This window comes from Oncorhynchus nerka, linkage group LG19 (genome assembly GCF_034236695.1).
Source record: "Oncorhynchus nerka isolate Pitt River linkage group LG19, Oner_Uvic_2.0, whole genome shotgun sequence".
NCBI classification, from domain to species: domain Eukaryota; kingdom Metazoa; phylum Chordata; class Actinopteri; order Salmoniformes; family Salmonidae; genus Oncorhynchus; species Oncorhynchus nerka.
Window position 1 is genome coordinate 40,574,577 of NC_088414.1, and position 18,673 is coordinate 40,593,249.

The following is an 18,673-nucleotide window of genomic DNA, read 5'->3' on the forward strand; positions in this document are numbered from 1 at the left end:
AGGGGCTGTAGTGACGCCTCTTGCATTGAGATGCAGTGTCTTAGACCTCTGCGCCACTCGGGAGCTCGAGCCTGAATGACACCGGAGCTGACCACATGTTGACTGGTCGATTGTTCGGTCAATTCATTTAGTCGAGCAGTGGCAAATATATGTTTAAAAAAAAAAATTATGGACATTGTATCCATTGTGGAAGCCGTGTAGTACATTTCCTGTTCATTCCCTTCATTTCTAATCTACAATGTTCATTTAATGCATTCAATATATTATTATTACACTCTTACCATTTTTAGAAGTGGACAAGTTGTTTCATTTTCGGCTACACTTGCGAGGAAAAAAAGTTGAGGTTTTTATTTCATTCCATTAACCAGTTGTCAATGTATTAGTTCTCCTTTTTGTTTGGGACGCTCCGGTCAGTCTTGAGTAAGGACAACGCACGCACTTGATTACATGTATAGAAGTAGGACAAGTCGACATGGCCTGCACGTTAATGTAGGCCTATACATGTGTCCATATGGAGATCTGATACTATTTCTGATTGGCTTAACTCGCCGTCACTGTGGCGCTTCTCAAATAATGTTTTTCTTCGCCTTAAAACAGCCAGTAAACAAAGTCTGTTTTTACATCAATTGAGAAAAGCTGCATGGAGGAACTATAGTCAATTTTCCAGCTCTCTCCCTTTTGATTACCACTCAGCATGAAGGGGGGGATGTCATGCTCTGATCCGGTTGAAACTTAATAAAATAGGCCTACCTGTTTCCTTCTTATCCTTTGCACAAAATAGCCTACAGCAGTGTCTGTCTGTCTGGAGCTCACTGACGCAGGAAACTCCTGAGGGCACAGAATATTTTATACAATGTTATTGCAGCAGAACCAAGTTAAATACAATAGTTGCTACAATGTTACAAGTTTGCAGCAGAACCAAGTTAAATACAATAGTTGCTACAATGTTACAAGTTTGCAGCAGAACCAAGTTAAATACAATAGTTGCTACAATGTTTCCATTTCCTTGCAGACAGGCCACATGGGATAGCCAATGTGATTCATAGGATATTTATTTTTATCAGGATATTTTCTACCTGCTGGCTGCTATGTTTGGTAGAAGATTGGTAGAACTGGTCGGATAACTTGGCACTCCAAATGGAAAAAGTTGCCGGCCGCTGGTGTACTTCAGGAGTGTAACGGCACAATCTGTAAAGGCCAGCAGCAGACAGCGGGGGTCTGGAACAGGTTTTTCATTTCTTCTGGTTAGAGTATATTGATCTCTGGCGCCCTCTTTAGTAATTTGTCTTCGTTTTTAAATTGCGGTGCTTAAAGCAGCAGACAAGCTCAGTAGCCTACATGTAGGTGATTTTATTTTATGAGATCGCCACAGACAATAAGGCTAGCCTAGACCCTTCACTCTGTCTGTAGCTACAGTTAGTTAGCCTAAAGTAACACATCCGTGTCTGTAGACTGCTTCTAATGGTTCTAAAGGTTATTGATGGTTGTGTGTTCGTGGTTGTTATTTTCAGGATATCTTCATGTTCATCACTCGCCAGCTGAAAGGACTGGAGGACACCAAGAGTGCTCAGTTTAACAGATACTTCTACCTGCTGGAGGTAAAGGGTCAGGGGTCATTTAACACATACTTCTACCTGCTAGGGGTCAGGGGTCATTTAACACATACTTCTACCTGCTGGAGCTCAGGGGTTAGGGGTCAGTTCAATATATACTTCTACCTGCTGGAGGTAAGGGATCAGGGGTCAGCATGTGCTGGTGTCTGATGAAAATCTCTTATTTCCAAAATATAAACTTTTCAAGAAATAGAAAAATATTACAATATTTTCCCCATTTAACAAAGCTTCTGAAGTTTCATAATTATTTTGAATACATTTTCCTGATCTTAGAGTCATGAAATATAAAAAATACATTGAGGGGAATTACTTTTCATGGTAACCATATATCTCTGTATAGTGTTAACCTCTCTCTCTGTATAGTGTTAACCTCTCTCTCTCTCTGTATAGTGTTAACCTCTCTCTCTCTCTGTATAGTGTTAACCTCTCTCTCTCTCTGTATAGTGTTAACCTCTCTCTCTCTGTATAGTGTTAACCTCTCTCTCTCTGTATAGTGTTAACCTCTCTCTCTCTCTGTATAGTGTTAACCTCTCTCTCTCTCTGTATAGTGTTAACCTCTCTCTCTCTGTATAGTGTTAACCTCTCTCTCTGTATAGTGCTAACCTCTCTCTCTGTATAGTGCTAACCTCTATCCCTCTCTGTATAGTGTTAACCTCTCTCTCTCTCTCTGTATAGTGTTAACCTCTCTCTCTCTCTGTATAGTGTTAACCTCTCTCTCTCTCTGTATAGTGTTAACCTCTCTCTGTATAGTGTTAACCTCTCTCTCTGTATAGTGTTAACCTCTCTCTCTGTATAGTGTTAACCTCTCTCTCTCTCTGTATAGTGTTAACTCTCTCTCTCTGTATAGTGTTAACCTCTCTCTCTCTGTATAGTGTTAACTCTCTCTCTCTCTGTATAGTGTTAACCTCTCTCTCTCTGTATAGTGTTAACCTCTCTCTCTCTCTGTATAGTGTTAACCTCTCTCTCTGTATAGTGTTAACCTCTCTCTCTGTATAGTGTTAACCTCTCTCTCTCTGTATAGTGTTAACCTCTCTCTCTGTATAGTGTTAACCTCTCTCTCTCTCTGTATAGTGTTAACCTCTCTCTCTCTGTATAGTGTTAACCTCTCTCTGTATAGTGTTAACCTCTCTCTCTGTATAGTGTTAACCTCTCTCTCTGTATAGTGTTAACCTCTCTCTCTGTATAGTGTTAACCTCTCTCTCTCTCTGTATAGTGTTAACCTCTCTCTCTCTCTGTATAGTGTTAACCCTCTCTCTCTCTGTATAGTGTTAACTCTCCTCTCTCTCTCTGTATAGTGTTCTCTCTCTCTGTATAGTGTTAACCTCTCTCTCTGTATAGTGTTAACTCTCTCTCTGTATAGTGTTAACCTCTCTCTCTGTATAGTGTTAACCTCTCTCTCTGTATAGTGTTCTCTCTCTGTATAGTGTTAACCTCTCTCTCTCTGTATAGTGTTAACCTCTCTCTCTCTGTATAGTGTTAACCCCTCTCTCTCTGTATAGTGTTAACCCCTCTCTCTCTGTATAGTGTTAACCCTCTCTCTCTGTATAGTGTTAACCTCTGTATAGTGTTAACCTCTCTCTCTGTATAGTGTTAACCTCTCTCTCTCTGTATAGTGTTAACTCTCTCTCTGTATAGTGTTAACCTCTCTCTGTATAGTGTTAACTCTCTCTCTGTATAGTGTTAACCTCTCTCTCTCTGTATAGTGTTAACCTCTCTCTCTGTATAGTGTTAACTCTCTCTCTGTATAGTGTTAACTCTCTCTCTGTATAGTGTTAACCTCTCTCTGTATAGTGTTAACTCTCTCTCTGTATAGTGTTAACCTCTCTCTCTCTGTATACCTCTCTCTCTCTGTATGTTAACCTCTCTCTCTCTCTGTATAGTGTTAACCTCTCTCTCTCTGTATAGTGTTCTCTGTATAGTGTTAACCTCTCTCTCTCTCTGTATAGTGTTAACCTCTCTCTCTCTGTATAGTGTTAACCTCTCTCTCTCTCTGTATAGTGTTAACTCTCTCTCTCTGTATATAACCTCTCTCTCTGTAGTTAACCTCTCTCTCTCTCTGTATAGTGTTAACCTCTCTCTCTCTGTATAGTGTTAACCTCTCTCTCTGTATAGTGTTAACCTCTCTCTCTCTCTGTATAGTGTTAACCTCTCTCTCTCTGTATAGTGTTAACCTCTCTCTCTCTGTATAGTGTTAACCTCTCTCTCTCTGTATAGTGTTAACTCTCTCTCTCTGTTAACCTCTCTCTCTATCTGTATAGTGTTAACCTCCTCTCTCTCTCTCTCTCTCTCTCTCTGTATAGTGTTAACTCTCTCTCTCTGTATAGTGTTAACCTCTCTCTCTCTCTCTGTATAGTGTTAACCTCTCTCTCTGTATAGTGTTAACCTCTCTCTCTCTGTATAGTGTTCTCTCTCTCTGTATAGTGTTAACCTCTCTCTCTGTATACCTCTCTCTCTCTGTATAGTGTTAACCTCTCTCTCTCTGTATAGTGTTAACCTCTCTCTCTCTCTGTATAGTGTTAACCTCTCTCTCTCTCTGTATAGTGTTAACTCTCTCTCTCTCTGTATAGTGTTAACCTCTCTCTCTCTCTGTATAGTGTTAACCCCTCTCTCTCTGTATAGTGTTAACCCTCTCTCTCTGTATAGTGTTAACCCCTCTCTCTCTGTATAGTGTTAACCCTCTCTCTCTGTATAGTGTTAACCTCTCTCTCTCTGTATAGTGTTAACCCTCTCTCTCTGTATAGTGTTAACCTCTCTCTCTGTATAGTGTTAACCTCTCTCTCTCTGTATAACCCTCTCTCTCTGTATAGTGTTCTCTCTCTGTATAGTGTTAACCTCTCTCTCTCTGTATAGTGTTAACCTCTCTCTCTGTATAGTGTTAACCTCTCTCTCTGTATAGTGTTAACTCTCTCTGTATAGTCTCTCTCTCTGTATAGTGTTAACCTCTCTCTCTCTGTATAGTGTTAACTCTCTCTCTCTCTCTGTATATAGTGTTAACCCTCTCTCTCTGTATAGTGTTAACTCTCTCTCTGTATAGTGTTAACCTCTCTCTCTCTGTATAGTGTTAACCTCTCTCTCTCTGTATAGTGTTAACCCCTCTCTCTCTGTATAGTGTTAACCTCTCTCTCTCTGTATAGTGTTAACCTCTCTCTCTGTATAGTGTTAACCTCTCTCTGTATAGTGTTAACCTCTCTCTGTATAGTGTTAACCCTCTCTCTCTGTATAGTGTTAACCCTCTCTCTGTATAGTGTTAACCTCTCTCTCTCTCTGTATAGTGTTAACCTCTCTCTCTCTGTATAGTGTTAACCCCTCTCTCTGTATAGTGTTAACCTCTCTCTCTGTATAGTGTTAACCTCTCTCTCTGTATAGTGTTAACCCCTCTCTCTCTGTATAGTGTTAACCTCTCTCTCTGTATAGTGTTAACCTCTCTCTCTCTCTGTATAGTGTTAACCTCTCTCTCTCTCTCTGTATAGTGTTAACCTCTCTCTCTCTCTGTATAGTGTTAACCTCTCTCTCTCTGTATAGTGTTAACCTCTCTTTCTCTCTGTATAGTGTTAACCCCTCTCTCTGTATAGTGTTAACTCTCTCTCTGTATAGTGTTCTCTCTGTATAGTGTTAACCTCTCTCTCTCTCTCTGTATAGTGTTAACTCTCTCTCCTCTCTGTATAGTCTCTCTCTCTGTATAGTGTTAACCTCTCTCTCTCTGTATAGTGTTAACCTCTCTCTCTCTCTGTATAGTGTTCTCTCTCTCTGTATAGTGTTAACCTCTCTCTCTCTCTGTATAGTGTTAACCTCTCTCTGTATCTCTCTGTATAGTGTTAACCTCTCTCTCTCTCTCTGTATAGTGTTAACCCTCTCTCTCTGTATAGTGTTAACCTCTCTCTGTATAGTGTTAACCTCTCTCTGTATAGTGTTAACCCTCTCTCTCTGTATAGTGTTAACCTCTCTCTGTATAGTGTTAACCTCTCTCTCTCTCTCTGTATAGTGTTAACCTCTCCTCTCTCTCTCTCTCTGTATAGTGTTAACTCTCTGTATAGTGTTAACCTCTCTCTCTCTGTATAGTGTTAACTCTCTCTCTCTGTATAGTGTTCTCTCTCTGTATAGTGTTAACTCTCTCTCTGTATAGTGTTAACCTCTGTATAGTGTTCTCTCTGTATAGTGTTAACTCTCTCTCTGTATAGTGTTAACCCCTCTCTCTCTGTATAGTGTTAACCTCCTCTCTCTCTGTATAGTGTTAACTCTCTCTCTGTATAGTGTTAACCTCTCTCTCTCTGTATAGTGTTAACTCTCTCTCTCTGTATAGTGTTAACTCTCTCTCTCTGTATAGTGTTAACCTCTCTCTGTATAGTGTTAACCTCTCTCTGTATAGTGTTCTCTCTGTATAGTGTTAACCTCTCTCTCTCTGTATAGTGTTAACCTCTCTCTCTGTATAGTGTTCTCTCTCTGTATAGTGTTAACCTCTCTCTCTCTCTAGAGTGTTAACCTCTCTCTGTAGTGTTAACCTCTCTCTGTATAGTGTTAACCTCTCTCTCTCTCTCTGTATAGTGTTAACTCTCTCTCTCTGTATAGTGTTAACCTCTCTCTCTGTATAGTGTTCTCTCTGTATAGTGTTAACCTCTCTCTGTATAGTGTTAACCTCTCTCTCTCTGTATAGTGTTAACCTCTCTCTCTCTGTATAGTGTTAACCTCTCTCTCTCTGTATAGTGTTAACCTCTCTCTCTGTATAGTGTTAACCTCTCTCTCTCTCTGTATAGTGTTAACCTCTCTCTCTGTATAGTGTTCTCTCTCTGTATAGTGTTAACCTCTCTCTCTCTGTATAGTGTTAACCTCTCTGTATAGTGTTCTCTCTCTCTGTATAGTGTTAACCTCTCTCTGTATAGTGTTCTCTCTGTATAGTGTTAACTCTCTCTGTATAGTGTTCTCTCTGTATAGTGTTAACCTCTCTCTCTCTGTATAGTCTTAACCTCTCTCTGTATAGTGTTAACCTCTCTCTCTGTATCTGTATAGTGTTAACCTCTCTCTCTGTATAGTGTTAACCTCTCTCTCTGTATAGTGTTAACTCTCTCTCTGTATAGTGTTAACCTCTCTCTCTCTCTCTGTATAGTGTTAACCTCTCTCTCTCTGTATAGTGTTAACCTCTCTCTGTATAGTGTTCTCTCTCTGTATAGTGTTAACTCTCTCTCTCTGTATAGTGTTAACTCTCTCTCTCTCTCTGTATAGTGTTAACCTCTCTCTCTCTGTATAGTGTTAACCTCTCTCTCTGTATAGTGTTAACCTCTCTCTCTCTCTGTATAGTGTTAACCTCTCTCTCTGTATAGTGTTAATCTCTCTCTGTATAGTGTTAACCTCTCTCTCTGTATAGTGTTAACCTCTCTCTCTCTCTCTATAGTGTTAACTCTCTCTCTGTATAGTGTTAACCTCTCTCTCTCTGTATAGTGTTAACCTCTCTCCTCTCTGTATAGTGTTAACTCTCTCTCTCTCTGTATAGTGTTAACCTCTCTTTCTCTCTCTGTATAGTGTTAACCTCTCTTTCTCTCTCTGTATAGTGTTAACCTCTCTCTCTCTCTGTATAGTGTTAACCTCTCTCTCTGTATAGTGTTAACCTCTCTCTCTGTATAGTGTTAACCCCTCTCTCTCTGTATAGTGTTAACCTCTCTCTCTCTCTGTATAGTGTTAACCTCTCTCTCTGTATAGTGTTAACCTCTCTCTCTGTATAGTGTTAACCTCTCTCTCTCTCTCTGTATAGTGTTAACCTCTCTCTGTATAGTGTTAACCTCTCTCTGTATAGTGTTAACCTCTCTCTCTCTCTGTATAGTGTTAACCTCTCTCTCTCTCTCTGTATAGTGTTAACCTCTCTCTCTCTGTATAGTGTTAACCTCTCTCTGTATAGTGTTAACTCTCTCTCTCTCTCTGTATAGTGTTAACCTCTATAGTGTTCTCTCTCTCTGTATAGTGTTAACCTCTCTCTCTCTGTATAGTGTTAACCTCTCTCTCTCTGTATAGTGTTAACTCTCTCTCTCTGTATAGTGTTAACTCTCTCTGTATAGTGTTCTCTCTCTCTGTATAGTGTTAACCTCTCTCTCTCTGTATAGTGTTCTCTCTCTCTCTGTATAGTGTTCTCTCTCTCTGTATAATGTTAACTCTCTCTCTCTGTATAGTGTTCTCTCTCTGTATAGTGTTAACCTCTCTCTCTCTCTGTATAGTGTTAACCTCTCTCTGTATAGTGTTAACCTCTCTCTCTGTATAGTGTTAACCTCTCTCTCTCTCTGTATAGTGCTAACCTCTCTCTCTCTGTATAGTGCTAACCTCTCTCTCTCTCTGTATAGTGCTAACCTCTCTCTCTCTGTATAGCTTTAACCTCTCTCTGTATAGTGTTAACCTCTCTCTCTCTCTGTATAGTGCTAACCTCTCTCTCTCTGTATAGTGCTAACCTCTCTCTCTCTGTATAGTGTTAACCTCTCTCTCTGTATAGTGTTAACCTCTCTCTCTCTGTATAGTGTTAACCTCTCTCTCTCTGTATAGTGTTAACTCTCTCTCTCTGTATAGTGTTAACCTCTCTCTCTGTATAGTGTTAACCTCTCTCTGTATAGTGTTAACCTCTCTCTGTATAGTGTTAACCTCTCTCTCTCTCTGTATAGTGTTAACCTCTCTCTCTCTGTATAGTGTTAACCTCTCTCTCTCTGTATAGTGTTAACCTCTCTCTCTCTGTATAGTGTTAACCTCTCTCTCTCTGTATAGTGTTAACCTCTCTCTCTCTGTATAGTGTTAACCTCTCTCTCTCTGTATAGTGTTAACCCCTCTCTCTGTGTATAGTGTTAACCTCTCTATCTGTATAGTGTTAACCTCTCTCTGTATAGTGTTAACCTCTCTCTCTCTGTATAGTGTTAACCTCTCTCTCTCTGTATAGTGTTAACCTCTCTCTCTCTGTATAGTGTTAACCTCTCTCTCTGTATAGTGTTAACCCCTCTCTCTCTGTATAGTGTTAACCCCTCTCTCTCTGTATAGTGTTAACTCTCTCTGTATAGTGTTAACCCTCTCTCTCTGTATAGTGTTAACCCTCTCTCTCTGTATAGTGTTAACCTCTCTCCTCTCTCTCTCTGTATAGTGTTAACCTCTCTCTCTGTATAGTGTTAACCTCTCTCTCTCTGTATAGTGTTAACCTCTCTCTGTATAGTGTTAACCTCTCTCTCTCTGTATAGTGTTAACCTCTCTCTCTCTGTATAGTGTTAACCCCTCTCTCTGTGTATAGTGTTAACCTCTCTCTCTGTATAGTGTTAACCTCTCTCTCTGTATAGTGTTAACCCCTCTCTCTGTGTATAGTGTTAACCCCTCTCTCTGTGTATAGTGTTAACCCCTCTCTCTGTGTATAGTGTTAACCTCTCTCTCTCTGTATAGTGTTAACCTCTCTCTCTCTGTATAGTGTTAACCTCTCTCTCTCTGTATAGTGTTAACCTCTCTCTCTCTTTGTAGAACATAGCGTGGGTGAAGTCCTATAACATCTGCTTTGAGCTGGAGGACAGCAATGAGATCTTTACTCAGCTCTACAGGACCCTGTTCCAGGTCATCAAGTATGTACCACATATACACTTCTCTCTCTTTTCTCGCTCCCCTCTCTTTCTCTCTCTTTTCTCGCTCCCCTCTCTTTCTCTCTCTGTGTCCCCTCTCTCTTTCTCTCTGTGTCCCCTCTCTCTTTCTCTCTCTGTGTCCCCTCTCTCTTTCTCTCTCTGTGTCCCCTCTCTCTTTCTCTCTCTGTGTCCCCTCTCTCTTTCTCTCTCTGTGTCCCCTCTCTCTTTCTCTCTCTGTGTCCCCTCTCTCTTTCTCTCTCTGTGTCCTCTCTCTCTCTGTGGCCCCTCTTTCTCTCTCTATGTCTCGCCCCTCTTTCTCTCTCTGTGTCTCCCCTCTCTTTCTCTCTCTGTGTCTCCCCTCTCTTTCTCTCTCTGTGTCTCCACTCTCTTTCTCTCTCTGTCCCCTCTCTTTCTCTCTCTGTCCCCTCTCTTTCTCTCTCTGTGTCTCCCCTCTCTTTCTCTCTCTGTCCCCTCTCTTTCTCTCTCTGTGTCTCCCCTCTCTCCATCTACTCAACACAGCCTCGAGGGCTGAATTCTGCAGCAGAGAACTTGGCAGTGAGCTAGTCGAACGAGATCAGAGCGGCTTGTATGTAGCAACGCTCAGCCCCGCCCACCTGAGCATCTGCTTTTTTTCTCAACCATCTATGTCCTGTGTGTTTTGGGGTGGGGGGATTAATTTCTTTCATTTTTATCCCTGTGACTCTTTAGTACTCTAACTTGCGCCTGTCGTTCTTTTCCCCGTTAACGCAACGACCGCTCAAATGTTTGTAATGACCTGTCAAACACACCCCGGTAATGTCTGAAATGGGCTCGGTGGGATACGTCGTCGTTCCGGTGTGCGCGTGTGTGTGACTGTGTGTGTGTGTGTACGTGTGTGTAATCTTGGTGAATAGAGGGTAATGGTCTTAGGAATGTGAGTAATCGAGCTGGGTAGAAGTTGCCCTTAGACCCAGATCTAGGATCAGCTAACACCCCCAATCCTAACCGTAACCATCAGGGAGGAAACACGCAGAAACTGATCTTACATCAGTGTTAACTTCATCCTAGTCTGTCTGGGTCTGGATGCTGCTTCCTAGTGCATTTTTCAACCTCTTCATTATCTCCAGCACAATACCAGTGTCGTCATATGTGAAATCAGCTTTTGTAGATGTATATATATATATATACAAAAAGTTTTTTTTTTTTTTTAAAGTTATCTGATTGACATCATAAAAAAATTTAAAAAATAGTGATTTTTCTAAAACTGAGATTTGTGGTGACGTGGAGGGAGGCAAGAAAATCCCCTCCCTGGGCTTGAAACTCATTTTGAAAAATCTTTTTTTTTTTTTTTTTTTTTTGTCCAACACTATAAAAATAATTTACGACAACAAGAACACACTTAATATTATTAGTAGATGTAACTCAAAGGAAGTTCAGGGAATCGGTAATAAGCATAAAAATATATTGGATATAATATTATTAAATATGAGTTGATGTCACACAAATATTTTTAGCGAAGCCAACATATGTTTTGAAAACGCTTAAATGTTTAACATATTTCCCTGAATTTGATCATGTTTCGTTTGAACCTACTTTAGCAGGCATTGTGGAGCACAGTGTTCAGGATCCTACCTGGGAGAATCTACCTGGGAGATCCTACCAGGGGGTTGCAGTGTTCAGCCCAACGGGAGGAACCTACCTGGTGGTTGAACTATAAGCAGTGTTCAGCCCAACGGGAGGAACATACCTGGTGGTTGAACTATAAGCAGTGTTCAGCCCACCAGGAGTATCCTACCTGGGGGTGCAGTATTCAGCCCACCAGGAGTATCCTACCTGGGGGTGCAGTATTCAGCCCACCAGGAGTATCCTACCTGGGGGTGCAGTATTCAGCCCACCAGGAGTATCCTACCTGGGGGTGCAGTGTTCAGCCCACCAGGAGTATCCTACCTGGGGGTGCAGTATTCAGCCCACCAGGAGTATCCTACCTGGGGGTGCAATATTCAGCCCACAAGGAGTATCCTACCTGGTGGTTGAACTATAAGCAGTGTTCAGCCCACCAGGAGTATCCTACCTGGGGGTGCAGTATTCAGCCCACCAGGAGTATCCTACCTGGGGGTGCAGTATTCAGCCCACCAGGAGTATCCTACCTGGGGGTGCAGTGTTCAGCCCACCAGGAGTATCCTACCTGGGGGTGCAGTGTTCAGCCCACCAGGAGTATCCTACCTGGGGGTGCAGTATTCAGCCCACCAGGAGTATCCTACCTGGGGGTGCAGTATTCAGCCCACCAGGAGTATACTACCTGGGGGTGCAGTGTAAGCATTGCATGTTGCTGAATTAGCCTCTTGTCGTTAAGAAAGGTGATGGTGGTCTGATCATTGAAGGTCATTCTGTCTGACGGGTTTTAGATATCGTCAGGATCCATTACACCTCATAGTACAACACACTACTTAATACTAATGTAGAAGTATACTTTTAGTTTCTTCAATCGTACGTACAACATTGTGTAATATAATCAGTCTATAAATGTTGAATTACCCACAATCCTCTAAAAACGGGCAAGTTTTTAGCAACAACTTAAAATGTATTAAGGTGAGTTATTATAATAATGTACTAAATGTAGTAAAATAAACATTTTATCTCTTTAGTTATCCTGTAAATATTTTGTTTGGGGGGAGGGTGAGGGTAAAATGAAATTAACACATCATTAAAACAACTTGAACACCCTTTTTTAAAAATTAATTATATGTTTTTTTAAATTATTTTTGTCCATTTCAATTCCCCCACAGAATTTTGTTTTACAGTGCACCCACCCTGTCACTAAGAAAAGTTCAAGCGTGGCCAAATTGTCCCTTTAAGCCAAGGGCCGTATGTATCAAGTGTCTCGGGAATAGGAGAGCTGATTTAGGATCAGTTTGACCTTTTTTATGTCACAATGAATAAGATGACATGGACAGGAGGGGACCTGATCCTAGATCAGAATGACTAAGATTACATGGACAGGAGGGGACCTGATCCTAGATCAGAATGACTAAGATTACATGGACAGGAGGGGACCTGATCCTAGATCAGAATGACTAAGATTACATGGACAGGAGGGGACCTGATCCTAGATCAGAATGAATAAGATTACATGGACAGGAGGGGACCTGATCCTAGATCAGCTCTCCTAGACGCTTGATACGTACAGTGGCCCGTTTACTAGGTACACCCGGTTCACGGAAATGTTTGGCTCCTGCAGACAGTGAGTCACGTGGCCGCGGCTGGCAGACCGGCATCGAGGCATTCAGCTACTGTTTGGTTTAACGTTAGAATGGGCGAAACGAGTAACTGAGCGCGCTTTGATCGTCGGTTCCCGGGGCGCGTCTGTTCCCGTATCTAGGAAACGGCTGGCCTGCTTGGGGCCTTTTTTAAAACACAGCCGTGTCTAGTTTTTTACTGAAAGATTATGCGACAAAATGAAAAAACCGTCCAGTCAGCTGCAGTCCTGTGGTGAAAAACAGCTTGTTGATGAGAGATGTTGAAAGGAGAATGGCAAAGAATCGTGCGAGCTAACATGTGGAGCCACAAACAGTCAAATAACGGCGCAGAACGGCATCTCGGAACGCACAACTCTTCGGTCCTTGTCAGGGATGGCCTGTTGCAGCAGACGACCACACGGGGTTCTGCTCCTTTCAGCTAAAAACAAGAAGTAGCGGCTCCAGTGGGCAGATCGATTCCCATCCCTGGACAATTGCGGAGTGGAAAAACATCACCTGGTCCAATGGATCATGGTTCCTGTTGCGTCGTGCTAATGACAGAGTCAGGATTTGGTGTAAACAGCGTGAGTCCATGGACCCATCCTGCCTGGTGTTAATGGTACAGGCTGGTGGTGGTGGTATAATGGTCTGGCCCCATCCTGCCTGGTGTTAATGGTACAGACTGGTGGTGGTGGTATAATGGTCTGGGCCCATCCTGCCTGGTGTTAATGGTACAGACTGGTGGTGGTGGTATAATGGTCTGGCCCCATCCTGCCTGGTGGCGGTGGTGGAATGTAGTGGGGAATGATTTCCTGGCACACTTTAGGTCCCTTGATACCAATTGAGCTACGTTTTTAACAACCCAACTTAGAATCTGTAGAATCCATTCCCCAAAGAAGTCAGGCTGTTCTGGAGGGGGGGGGGGTCTGACCTGGTACTAGATTGGTGTACCTAATAAACTGGCCACAGAGTGTACTGTAAAGATCTGTGTTTTTTTTATTTATCAAAAGTGTTATAGCGACAAAATGTGATTTTACTTGACTCCTGTTTCCGTAGCAACGGGCACAACCAGAAGGTGCACATGCACATGGTGGATCTGATGAGTTCCATCGTCTGTGAGGGAGACAGCGTGTCACAGGAACTACTGGACACCGTGCTGGTCAATCTGGTGCCTGCACACAAGGTACACACACACACTGAAAACACACACACACACTGAAAACACACACACACACACACACACACACTGAAAACACACACACAGAAAAACACACACACACACACTGAAAATACCCACACACTGAAAACACACACACACACACTGTTGTATTTAGCCTTAGAGTGTGTGTTAGCCCGCTGGCTGGAGTGTTGGCTAATCACATTATCCACTGTTTCTGGTACTGTGAATCAGTCTGTCTTTGTGTTCAGTAATACTGTGAGACTCCTACTGTCTGATACTGTGAATCAGTCTCTCAGTGTTCAGTAATACTGTGAACCAGTCTGTCTCTGTGTTCAGTAATACTGTGAATCAGTGTTCAGTAATACTGTGAATCAGTCTGTCTCTGTGTTCAGTAATACTGTGAATCAGTCTGTCTCTGTGTTCAGTAATACTATGAATCAGTCTGTCTCTGTGTTCAGTAATACTGTGAACCAGTCTGTCTCAGTGTTCAGTAATACTGTGAATCAGTCTCTCAGTGTTCAGTAATACTGTGAATCAGTCTCTGTGTTCAGTAATACTGTGAACCAGTCAGTCTCTGTGTTCAGTAATACTGTGAACCAGTCTGTCTCTGTGTTCAGTAATACTGTGAACCAGTCTGTCTCTGTGTTCAGTAATACTGTGAATCAGTCTGTCTCAGTGTTCAGTAATACTGTGAATCAGTCTGTCTCTGTGTTCAGTAATACTGTGAATCAGTCTGTCTCTGTGTTCAGTAATACTGTGAATCAAGTCTGTCTCTGTGTTCAGTAATACTGTGAATCAGTCTCTCAGTGTTCAGTAATACTGTGAACCAGTCTGTCTCTGTGTTCAGTAATACTGTGAATCAGTCTCTGTGTTCAGTAATACTGTGAGACCCCTGCTGGTGGTGAAAGGTACTGCAGGACACAGTTCTTATAATGGCAGTATCTGTAACATATATATATATATATTTGTGTGTGTTTGTTTTCTATAAAATATGATTTACTTAAATGGCTCATATACATTTTAAATGAAATAAAAGTACAATTTAAAAGTGAAGAAACGCCTCTTTCACCTTGTGCATGTCTCTTTATTTTCTTAATAAAACGTTGTTGTTGTAGAACCTGAACAAGCAGGCGTATGACCTGGCCAAGGCTCTGCTGAAGAGAACAGCTCAGGCTATAGAGCCCTACATCACTAATGTAAGTAGACTTTACTGCACCTCTCATCTCTCTCTCTCTCCTCCGTTCTCTCTTTCTTATCTTGGGTTTCGGGAAGTTGCTCGTGCAATGTGATATTGACAGTTGTGTTTGTGTACTAATGCTCTCTCTTTCTCTCTCTCTGTCTCTCTCTCTCTCTGTCTCTCTCTCTCTGTCACCTCTCTCTCTCTCTGTCACCTCTCTCTCTCTCTGTCACCTCTGTCTCTCTCTCTCTCTCTGGCTCTCTGTCGCTCTTTCTCTCTCTTTGTGTCTCTCTCTCTCTCCTGTGTCTCTCTCTGTCTCTCTCTCTCTCTCTGTCTCTCTCTTTGTATCTCTCTCTTTGTATCTCTGTCTCTGTGTCTCTCTGTCTCTCTCTCTCTCGTTGTATCTCTCTTTCTCTGTGTCTCTCTCTGTGTCTCTCTCTGTGTCTCTCCATCAGTTCTTCAACCTGGTGTTGATGTTGGGGAAGACTTCTGTCAGTGATCTGTCAGAACATGTGTTTGACCTGATCCTGGAGCTCTACAACATAGACAGCCATCTACTGCTGTCTGTACTACCACAGCTAGAGTTTAAACTGAAGGTATAACACACACACACACACACACCTACCTCAAGGACAAACGATCTCTCGTTTACTGAATGATAACCCCTCCCTCCCTCTACTCTTTCTCTGCTCTCCCTCCCCCCCTCTCTCTTTCTCCCCTCCTCTCCAGAGTAATGATAATGATGAACGTCTCCAGGTGGTCAAGCTGTTAGCTAAGATGTTTGGAGCTAAAGACTCTGAGCTGGCAGCACAGAACAAACCCCTGTGGCAGTGTTACCTGGGCAGGTGAGACTCATGCTGGCTAAATGTTTGGTGTGAAAGGTTTTCCTCTTACCTGTTACACCCGTGTGTGTGTGTGTGTGTACACGTTTTACTATACTTGTGAGTAGAGGTCCCCAATTAATCGGAATGGCCGATTTAAATTATTAGAGGTCGACAGATTATGATTTTTCAACGCCGATACCGATTATTGGAGGACAAAAAAAAGGCAGATACTAATCGGACAATTTTTTGTTGTTGTAATAATGACAATTACATTTGACCTCCACTTGTGAGTACCAGGACATTTAGCTGGTCCGCACTTGTAAAAAGGCTATTTTGGGTTTAGAATTAGGGTTAGGGTTTAGGCTTAGGTTTAAAGGCAAGGTTTAGGGTTATATTTAAGGTAAATAGGATTTTTAATGGGAATCAATTGTTGGTCCCCAAAAAGTTATCACAAGTATAGTAAGACACAGCTCTGTGTGTTACAGATGCATAGATTGTCAGGCTTCTAAGGTAATTGGGTTTTTTAGAGGTTGTTGTTTGTGTCTTGTCAGGTTCAATGATATCCACGTGCCCATCAGACTGGAGTGTGTCAAGTTTGCCTCCCACTGTCTCATGAACCACCCAGACCTGGCCAAGGACCTCACAGGTAACTATCATTATTATCATGAACCAGACCTGGCCAAGGACCTCACAGGTAATTATCAATGTTATCATGAACCAGACCTGGCCAAGGACCTCACAGGTAACTATCATTATTATCATGAACCATCCACCCAGACCTGGCCAAGGACCTCACAGGTAAATATCATTATTATCATGAACCAGACCTGGCCAAGGACCTCACAGATAACTATCATTATTATCATGAACCATCCACCCAGACCTGGCCAAGGACCTCACAGATAACTATCATTATTATCATGAACCAGACCTGGCCAAGGACCTCACAGGTAACTATCATTATTATCATGAACCAGACCTGGCCAAGGACCTCACAGGTAATTATCAATGTTATCATGAACCAGACCTGGCCAAGGACCTCACAGGTAACTATCATTATTATCATGAACCATCCACCCAGACCTGGCCAAGGACCTCACAGGTAAATATCATTATTATCATGAACCAGACCTGGCCAAGGACCTCACAGGTAATTATCATTATTATCATGAACCATCCACCCAGACCTGGCCAAGGACCTCACAGATAACTATCATTATTATCATGAACCAGACCTGGCCAAGGACCTCACAGGTAACTATCATTATTATCATGAACCATCCACCCAGACCTGGCCAAGGACCTCACAGGTAACTATCATTATTATCATGAACCAGACCTGGCCAAGGACCTCACAGGTAACTATCATGTCATCTATCTGGAACCATCCACCCAGACCTGGCCAAGGACCTCCAGATAACTATCATTATTATCATGAACCAGACCTGGCCAAGGACCTCACAGGTAACTATCCCAGTTATTATCATGAACCAGACCTCCAAGGACCTCACAGGTAATTATCAATGTTATCATGAACCAGACCTGGCCAAGGACCTCACGGTAACTATCATTATTATCATGAACCATCCACCCAGACCTGGCCAAGGACCTCACCCAGATAACTATCATTATTATCATGAACCAGACCTGGCCAAGGACCTCCCACAGGTAACTATCATTATTATCATGAACCATCCACCCAGACCTGGCCAAGGACCTCACAGGTAACTACTCATTATTATCATGAACCAGACCTGGCACCTTCCGGAGACACCAAGGACCTCACAGGTAACTATCATTATTATCATGAACCATCCACCCAGACCTGGCCAAGGACCTCACAGATAAATCATTATTATCATGAACCAGACCTGTTCCACTGGACCTCACAGGTAACTATCATTATTATCATGAACCAGACCTGGCCAAGGACCTCACAGGTAATTATCAATGTTATCATGAACCAGACCTGGCCAAGGACCTCACAGGTAACTATCATTATTATCATGAACCATCCACCCAGACCTGGCCAAGGACCTCACAGGTAACTATCATTATTATCATGAACCAGACCTGGCCAAGGACCTCACAGGTAACTATCATTATTATCATGAACCACCCAGACCTGGCCAAGGACCTCACAGATAACTATCATTATTATCATGAACCAGACCTGGCCAAGGACCTCACAGGTAACTCAATGTTATCATGAACCAGACCTGGCCAAGGACCTCAGATAACTATCATTATTATCATGAACCAGACCTGGCCAAGGACCTCACAGGTAACTATCACGTCAGCCAGCCAGCCAGTCAGTCAGTTATTCTGTCAATCATTTAGCCAGTCAGTCAGTCAATAATCAGTGTTACCATTGATCAGCCTTACCTAGCAAAAGACTGGTAACTGTTGATCAATCAGGCAACCAACCAGTCAGTCAATCAATCAATTGATCAGTCAATCATGTGAAACGTTCAGTTATTGATCGGGAGTCTATCTGTCCCTCTTACGTTTCCCAGAATTCCTGAAGGTCAGGTCACATGACCCCGAGGAGGCCATCCGTCACGACGTCATCGTCTCCATAGTAACTGCGGCCAAGAAGGACCTGACTCTGGTCAACGACGCCCTGCTGAACTTTGTCAAGGAGAGGACTCTGGACAAGAGGGTATGAGTTGGTGTTTTTAGGAAGGAATGGATTAGTATGGGTTGTTGTGAACTTCCTAGTGGTCAACGTTTTGCTGTCGGTCTCCCTCTTCCCCTCTCTCTCTTCTCCCCCCTCTCTCTCCCTTCTCCACTCTTCTCCCCTCCTCTCTCCACTCTTCTCCCTCCCTCTCTCTCCCTTCTCCCCTCCTCTCTCCACTCTTCTCCCTCCCTCTCTCTCCCTTCTCCACTCTTCTCTCTCCCTTCTCCACTCTTCTCTCTACCTTCTCCACTCTTTCCCCCTCTCTCTACCTTCTCCCTCCCTCTCTCTCCCTTCTCCACTCTTCTCCCTTCTCCCTCCCTCTCCCTCCTCTCCCTCTCCACTCTTCTCCCCCCTCTCTCTCCCTTCTCCACACTTCTCCCTCCCTTTCTCTCCCTTCTCCACTTTTCTCCCTCCCTCTCTTG

The 18,673-nt window shown here is 42.7% G+C and overlaps 1 protein-coding gene across 1 annotated transcript in view; it reads left to right on the forward strand.

The window, feature by feature from the left end:
* The window catches only part of pds5b (PDS5 cohesin associated factor B), a 114,845-nt gene that overhangs the window by 37,695 nt on the left and 58,477 nt on the right, over positions 1 to 18,673 (forward strand). The window contains exons 4-11 of the mRNA XM_065004940.1: positions 1,512 to 1,598; positions 9,081 to 9,178; positions 13,447 to 13,573; positions 14,686 to 14,766; positions 15,203 to 15,343; positions 15,477 to 15,592; positions 16,123 to 16,217; positions 18,088 to 18,233. Coding sequence (XP_064861012.1) covers positions 1,512 to 1,598; positions 9,081 to 9,178; positions 13,447 to 13,573; positions 14,686 to 14,766; positions 15,203 to 15,343; positions 15,477 to 15,592; positions 16,123 to 16,217; positions 18,088 to 18,233 — 891 coding nt within the window. The remainder of the gene's footprint in view (positions 1 to 1,511; positions 1,599 to 9,080; positions 9,179 to 13,446; positions 13,574 to 14,685; positions 14,767 to 15,202; positions 15,344 to 15,476; positions 15,593 to 16,122; positions 16,218 to 18,087; positions 18,234 to 18,673) is intronic.